Source organism: Papaver somniferum, chromosome 11, assembly GCF_003573695.1.
Source record: "Papaver somniferum cultivar HN1 chromosome 11, ASM357369v1, whole genome shotgun sequence".
Classification (NCBI taxonomy): Eukaryota; Viridiplantae; Streptophyta; class Magnoliopsida; order Ranunculales; family Papaveraceae; genus Papaver; species Papaver somniferum.
The window spans coordinates 46852596-46861039 of NC_039368.1; the positions used below are offsets into that span (position 1 = coordinate 46852596).

General features: G+C 37.8%; 2 protein-coding genes across 2 annotated transcripts; one reads left to right on the plus strand and one right to left on the minus strand.

Moving 5' to 3' along the window:
• The first annotated feature begins 413 nt into the window (after window positions 1–413).
• LOC113322588 (pentatricopeptide repeat-containing protein At1g19720-like) lies at window positions 414–3607 on the plus strand. Its single transcript, XM_026570710.1, has one exon. It carries the CDS (start codon window positions 514–516, stop codon window positions 3196–3198), a length of 2685 nt encoding a protein of 894 aa, XP_026426495.1. The 5' UTR covers window positions 414–513; the 3' UTR covers window positions 3199–3607.
• A 611-nt stretch (window positions 3608–4218) lies between these two features.
• LOC113323678 (proteasome subunit alpha type-5-like) lies at window positions 4219–7180 on the minus strand. The gene is made up of 10 exons (XM_026572013.1): window positions 7064–7180; window positions 6896–6934; window positions 6704–6785; window positions 6536–6616; window positions 5617–5730; window positions 5431–5532; window positions 5195–5253; window positions 4943–5045; window positions 4752–4817; window positions 4219–4656 (listed from the first exon to the last, which is right to left on the minus strand). The coding sequence occupies exons 2-10, from the start codon at window positions 6907–6909 to the stop codon at window positions 4564–4566; spliced, it is 714 nt and encodes a 237-aa protein (XP_026427798.1). The 5' UTR covers window positions 6910–6934; window positions 7064–7180; the 3' UTR covers window positions 4219–4563.
• Between the last annotated feature and the right edge of the window lie 1264 nt (window positions 7181–8444).

The window sequence follows — 8444 nt, forward strand, 5'->3', positions numbered from 1 at the left end:
TATGTTAAATAAATACCTTTCGATTGTAGTTTTTTTTCAAAATAACAAAACTTTCAAACTACAGATAAACCTCCGATTATCCTAACAACTACGGATTACGAAATAAAACTACCGATTGTAGTTTTATCTACCGATTATGGAGGGTAAAATGGTCATTTCGAAAAGTCGGAGATAAGGGGTAGCTTAGATTTACGCTTGGGTGACCATTTTTATCTTTTTGTGTCGTCCCTAATTTTTTCAGGATAGCCCCTAATGACGCCACGATTTAAAGCCCCTGATAATAGGATTCAAAAAGATATTGTCTGGTGAAAATATGGCTTGCTACGTAGGTTGTGCCAAACAAAAGACAGTAGGAAAAAAAAATTGCTAGAGAACTTGGATGCAACTAATTTTTAAGCATTTGCCAAACACTCCTCTCATTTTTGTGCCCTTTAGGAGCCCATCATCTTCCTACGGATAACATCTTATATTACCTCAAAACTGAAAACACAGAAAGAAAGAAAGTCTCAAAATATGGAAAATTCAATCATTTCCTGTCAATCAAAACCTCACCTAATAGAATTCTTGAAGCAACAGCTACCCACTTCAGATTCAGTTAAACCCATTATACCAAAAAGAACCATTAAATTTGATTCAGGAACAACCCAGAAAATCACAGAACTAGACATAAACAATCTATGCAGAAATGGGAAGCTAAGAGAAGCTGTAACGGCGTTAGACTCTATAACAAAAAATGGGTTTAAGGTAAGACCCAATACTTGCATTTCTTTATTACAATCTTGTATTGATACTGATTCCATTGAATTTGGTCGTAAAGTTCATAATTTGATTGCTGAAGTAAACCCATTTGTGGAGACTAAACTTATCAGTATGTATGCGAAATGCGGTAGTTTAAATGATGCTAGACATGTGTTTGATGAAATGTGTGAGAGAAAGAATTTGTTTGCTTGGTCTGCCATGATTGGTGGGTACACCAGAGAGCAAAGATGGAGGGAGATAATCGCTCTTTTCTTTTTGATGATGGATGAAGGAATTTGTTTTCCAGATGAATATATGTTGCCGAAGATTTTACAAGCGTGTGCGAATTTGGGTGACGTTGAGACTGGTAGATTGATACATTCATTGGTTGTTAGGACTGGGATGGATTTGTGTGTTCATGTAAATAATTCTATATTAACTATGTATACAAAATGTGGGAAGTTGGTGTCGTCTAGACGGTTTCTTGAGAATATGGATGACAAGGATTTGATTACGTGGAATTCGATTATTTCGGGGTATTGTCAGAACGGGATGAATGAAGAAGCATTGGGGTTGTTTGAGAGAATGAGTGCGGAAGGTATTGTACCGGGTTTAGTATCTTGGAATATATTGATTGCTAGTTATAATCAGTCTGGGAAATGTGATCAAGCGATGGAACTGATGGAGAAAATGAATGAAAATGGGCTTTCTCCTGATGTCTTTACTTGGACGTCTATGATTTCGGGTTTTGCTCAGAATAATAGAACAAACCAAGCTTTAGAACTTTTCAGAGAAATGTTGGTCTCTGGGGTTGAACCGAATGGAGTTACTGTTGCAAGTGCAGTCTCTGCTTGTGCTTCATTGAAATCTTTGAAGAAGGGCAAGGAGCTTCATTCGGTTGAGGTTAAGATAGGTTCCCTGGCTGATGTACTAATGAAGAATTCTCTAATCGGTATGTACTCCAAGTGTGGGAAACTAGAAGATGCTCGGCGTATTTTTGATATGATGGTGGAGAGAGATGTTTTTACATGGAATTCCATGATTGGAGGGTATGCCCAAGCTGGATACTGCGGCCAAGCTTATGATCTCTTCACTAGGATGCGTGTTTCAGGTGTTAAGCCAAATGTAGTAACATGGAATTTGATGATCTCGGGCCATATACTAAATGGAGATGAAGATCAAGCCATGGATCTCTTCCGGACGATGGAAACTGAAGGGATTATCAAGCGGAATACAGCATCATGGAATTCATTAATTTCGGGTTCACTCCACCATGGGCAAAAAGATAAGGCCTTACGGATATTTCGTCAGATGCAAGCTTTTCGTGCAAGACCCAATTCCATTACCATGTTGAGCATTTTACCGGCATGTGCAGATCTGCTTTCAACGAGAAAGTTAAAGGAGGTCCATGGTTGTGCTGTTCATGAAAGTTTAGACACTGAGCTACCAGTGGCAAACTCTCTTATAGACACCTATGCCAAGTCTGGGGACATGATCTCTTCAAGAGCCATATTTGATTATATGTTTTCGAGAGATACTATTTCTTGGAACACCCTAATTGCTGGTTACATTTTACACGGTCATCATCATATCGCGATAGATCTATTTCACATGATGAGAGCAGAAGGTATCAAACCTAATAAGGGAACCTTTTCATATATTATTTTGGCTTACAGTGTCTTAGGAATGGTGGATGAAGGAAACCAAATATTCTCCAGTATGACGAAAGATTATCAGATTTCACCTGGTTTAGAACATTATAACGCCATGGTGGAGTTGTTTGGTCGATCAGGTAGGCTTGGGGAAGTGACGGAGTTCATCGAGGATATGGCAATAGAATCTCACCCTTCCATTTGGTCTTCTTTGCTAAAGGCCTCGAGGGTTCATGGAAATGTCGGGTTGGCGATCCGAGCAGCAGAAAATTTAGTCAAATTGGAACAGAAAAATACCATAACTCACAAGCTATTGTTACAGTTATATGAATTAAGTGGTAGCTGCGAAGATGCTTCAATGATGAGAACGCTTGAGAAAAGAAGTGAGGCATTAAACACTCTCGGATATAGCTGGATCAATGTTAACAACAAGGTACAAACTTTTGTCACAGACGATAAATCGATGCCAGATGCAGATGTGCTATATGCTTGTCTGGATAAGATTAAAGAAGAAGTTAGGCTAGCTATGCCTGATTCTCACGAGCATACCCACCTTAACATCCAGGAGGAAGATACAGAAAAGATTGCTGGAATTCACAGCGAGAAATTAGCAATTGGTTTTGCCCTCATCAGTTCTTCTAATGCAGCTCGAAGTATACGGATCGTCAAGAACCTTAGAGTTTGTAATGATTGCCATAAGACAGCCAAGTTTATCTCTTTGAGATACGGATGTGAAATCTATCTGAATGACCCCAAATGTCTTCACCATTTCAAAGACGGGGTTTGTTCTTGTAAAGATTACTGGTAAAGCGTGCATAGACGAAGAATGGGTAAGTCAGAAATAATTAGTTTGAAATTGATCACAGGCGGCACCGTTCAAAGGCATTCAAACGATTTGTCAAGGAAGGTGTCAGCGACTTATACATATGCCAAAGAAGTGAAAACTAAAGCAGTTCTGTGTAGTTCAGCATGTATACAAGCAAACTTGATACATTACTATGGACATTACAAGGTATAGTAAAAAAATACATTGTCCAAGCTTCAGCTCCGTTCAACCTAAAACTAGTCAAGTGTTTCTCCATTGAAGAGCCTTCTATAGATGATGACTACTTGTAAGGAGTTTTTGTGCCTTGAGGGTAACCCTTGTCAAACATTGTATAGGACTATCCAATCCTTGTAATTTTGTGTTCTGTCTACTTCCTGACGTTCATGGTTCACATATTTCTTTTTGATCTCTTTGGTTTAAAAAGAGTGCCCACAGTTGGATCTCAGCTCCACTATGGACACATTCCTTCAATTCGATAGAGTTGGAGGGTGTTTGAATACGAAGTAGAAGTGCTTCTCCTTCTGGAGAAGTGTTTGATAAATCTTACCGAATCTTGCCTTATATTATGGTCCTGAACAAAACCAATGGACCCTTACTAGGGATTGAAGCTGGGGATTTTTGTAGCCGTCAATTGTCAGGTATATGCATTATATAACCTTGGGAAACCATGGGAGAAGCTTATGATGGTAGCTAGAGTTATTGTTGCCATTAAGAACCCGCTGGACATAATTGTTCAGTTTTCTAGCAGGGAGACACACCCCAGGTGTACATTCATCAATAGATGCAGAAATCCCATGCTCTTCTCTTCCGTATACATATACGCCTGCTTAGCAGCAGAGATTACTCACTGAGCATTAGAATGTGTCTGTTCAATATACTTATGCAACTTTCTCATTATTGATATTTTGCAGTCAATCAAGGGGGCTGCTCTTTCCATGGCATTCTGTCACACGGAAAAAGTACAAAAACAAATGCAGACAGCAAACACCAAGAACAACCAACTATCATAAGAATCATAACTTTTCATTTGGGAATCTTAACTTCCAATGTTTTCATGTCAACCAAGTGAATGTAAAATGTGACACTCATGATCAAGAATACCGAAGTAATTTAAAAGAATACCAAACTCTACTCCAACAAAAAAAGTAATGTAAAAAAGATCAGAAGGGAGTAGGTTTCATGGCCTAATAACCAGATCACATTGAAGTTTATCTCCTAATGAAGTCATCCCTTGAAGTAAATAACCAGATCACATTGAAGTTTATCTCCTAACGAAATCATCCCTTGAAGGCGGTGGGAAGTAAGACAGGAAAACCTTGCCGAAGAGAATGATTAAGGATTTTCTTTCTATAAACGAGCGATGACAGCCTCCACCTCAGAAGGAGAATACAAATGGTACTTTGGAGCAACCTTTGCAATGTCAACATTGTTGGGAGTCACCTGTAACATAACAAAAAGAGAACATAGCACAAGACAGCTCAGTTCATGGTGCCTGGGGAAAAAATATGCTACTGTTTTATACGCAGAAACCTCACCTTCTCTTCCATCACTTGCTTCAAGATCGAAAGAGCAACTGTTTCGGCTTCTTGGAGTGTCATCTCCTGCAACGAACCAATAATGGTCAGGCCATCTCTCTCTAACTAACTAGAAGTGAACAACACATAACAGAGGATTACACTTCCAATGCTGCATTGGATTTTTTTTTTTTTTTTTGAAATGCAGATACCTTGTTGAACTGCTCCTGCAAAGAGCTGTCTGCTCCCTCAGAACCTGATCCTATTGCTTTTGCATTACACTGCCAAAATGTGCCAGACGGGTCTGTGTAGTATCTGCAAACATGGCCTTTCCTTTTATAAGTTGCTTAAAAAATAGTAAGCTAAACCAGCTAAAGCAAAAGAAAATCCTAATCGTCCTGGCAGAAGTACTACAAAAACAATACTCGAAATATGTAAGAAACATAGAAAGACCAAAAACTTACAGGCTTGGCCCATTTTCGTCATGACCAGCAATGAGAAGTGATACACCAAAAGGCCGAGACTGTTGAGAACCACAATAGCCATTATCAAAACTCATTAACTGTTAGAAATAATTTGAGAACGACATTTTCTAGCCATACTCGTAGAAGCAACAAAGACATGTATTTGCATGTTAAATAGTGCATGCACCACTAAAACAATAAGGAATTATGTAAAGAAAGGAAAAACAATAACTAACCATGGACTCTTCTTCGCCTTCACCAAATCGTAGGGCAAGATCACATAAAGCTTGTGTTGTGGATTCAACAGTCATAGGCTCCCCATATGAGAACTTGTGATTCTGATAAAATAGTAATAATCACTAAATCAGCTATTTGGTGATACAGATGCATACTACAGAGGAAAGGTAAGAGTGAGACAGTACCTGAGTCTCAACTCGTGCATGTTCAACAAGTGTATGAGCATCGGCAATTAGTCCACTCATTGCACAACCTATATGCTCATCGATTTCCATAATTTTCTCTACACTACTTGGCTCCTGAAACAGAAAAGGAGGATAAAGATGTTGCAACTCCATAGGACTAGCAGCATTCTTATAGCTTTCAACACTAAACTCTTAAGTCTTAAGATAATGCCATGACCATCATCCATCTAAGCCAGCTCGGTAATCTCACAGGATACAGATGTTGCAATTCCATAGGACTAGCATCATTCTTATAGCTTTCAACACTAAACTCTGAAGTCCTAAGATAATGCCATGACCATCATCCATCTAAGCCAGCTTGGTAATCTCACAGGATACAGGAATGAAATCTATGGCTGAGTCAACTGTTTGTTAAAGGTACCAAGATAGAAAACCTGGATATGTGTCAACCTAAAAATTAGAACCATTCACTAAACTACCCAAAATCATATATCTAGTGTCATGTATCCAATAGAAACTGAATGTCTTACAGCTCCACAATTCTCAGTTCCTATTACAAAATCTATAAACACCCATACAAGTGGCATTGGCAAGCGTACAATGACAAAACACCACAATGACTAAAAAAACTTTCTACAATCCATTCCACCAATATTGTGGCTAAAAACTTCAGCAGATAATCCTTTCTAAAAACTGGCACAAACTTAAAAGCTCCAACAGAGGTGTTGGATATCTACTTACAAGTTCCAATCAGTTTCACACAAACATAACTACTTAAAAGTTGTATCATAAACTAGTCAAAAGCAGTTATCGCAATACACAGAGGCCATGGACCGCAACGCCCCCTCCCCCCACAAGCCTATCCAGTCCCAAGTTAAATATGTGGTAATTATGCAAAGCAATCAAATAAAGAACGAACCAGCAATGGAGAAGTGACACGCTTCTCAACAGCAAGCACTACACCTTCTTTAGTTTTCAGGCCTATCGCAGTTGATCCAAGCTGAACACATGAATTACAGATTTCATTATTTTTCAGTACAAAATACAATCAGAAAAAAAAAAAAAATCTTTTTAGTTTATTATTTACCTTAATAGCTTCAATCGCATACTCAACCTGAAACAATCTACCTTCAGGTGAGAAAGTATTCACACCTCTATCATACTCAGTCCTGCAACAAACAACACAAGAAACCCCAAAATCAATCAAAATCTATGAAGAAGCAAAACTCCAAATTTCATAGAACCCATTGATTTAAAAAGTACAGTGTTTCTTTCTCACCTTGTAAGAAACATCTTCAGTTATGGTTTAAATTTAAATCTGCAGACACCAGAAGAAGAAAAAACCTAAATTAAACAGAAGTGAAGTATAGATCTTGAAATTTATAAACAAGTAATGACGATTTGTGGAGTGATTAGTGAGAAACAGGAAATTAGGGTTTAATTATACCATATGACCTTCAACTGAGGATTCAAGTCTTCTTCTTCGTGTGGGTGTGTGAGGGATTTCGGACTTGTGAAATAAGTTTAGTAGTGAAGGAGTTGTCTGGGTTGTAACAAGGTAATTTAAATAAAGGGATTTTTCGTCATAGATTATGTAAAGAACAAGAAAACTCTATTTCCACCCTCAGTTTAAACGGCAATATTATTTGGCTCCCTAATCTCCACCTCCCTATAATCTAAATCCCACGTTAGGGGAATGGTGAACTCCATCTGAACCTGAATGCCAATCTCGATATGGATGTGGGACTTAGATTATAGAGAGGTGAATAGGAAGGTGGAGAATAGGGAGGCAACTAGCATTTCCGCAGTTTAAATACTTTTATGTAAAGAACAAGAAAACGTGAAGTTCATTTTTAGACCATCATTTGCGGGGGTTTTCAAACCCGGCGTGATTGGGGTATACTAGGGTATACCTAATAAAACCCGGGTCATTTTGAATAAAAGATGACACCCCTTAACCATATATTTTCAAAATACTTAATCTACTCTTTCTTAATTAACACTAATAATGTGTTTAGGTTAATTAATTTAGTTGAATTAAAATTCTCAGATTAGGTATTGTTTGGATTAAACTCATGGATTATGTGTTATGAATATTGAGGATTTTTTTTTTTTGAGATTTTTTTTGTAACGGAAATGATAGCACACTAGCCAAACACTTCTACAAAGGGGATTGGAAAGCTGTTGAGTGATTTCATACTCAAAATCACAGAAGGAATTAACACTTTCAATTCTGAAAGTATGAAAAGTCGGCAAGTTCGACAAAAAAAATACCCTGCCGACTATAGGATTTTTGATATACATAGAAAGGTGTTTAGAAATGCATGATTAGTCGGCACTATATATAGTCTGCAAGGTATTAATTTTATAACCTGTCGACTAAACTATAGTCGACAAGATATTAATTTCGTAACCTGCCGACTAAAATATAGTCGACAAGGTATGGAGATGGATACCGTCACGACCCTGTAACTGCTAATTTCAGAGATGAAAAGTCGTCATAGTATTCAACCTTATACCCTGCCGACTATATTTTAGTCGGGGAGGTCGACAAAAAATACCCAGCCGACTTTTGATTCGTTTTGATTCTTCGGTTTTTTTTTTGTTTTTTTTTTTTTAATTCATCATGTATAGTGAGAGTTCTGAAGAAAGATTGTGAACACTTTTTGAATATATTTTAGTCGGCATGGTTGTTTTATTGTATAAATAGTAAGGGCAATTTGGTCTTTTAACACCTTTTAGACACCCTTTAACACACTATCTTGGATGGGTTTAAAATGATTATACCCCAATTAATCTGGGTATACCCCAGTCTCGCCAGGAAAAAA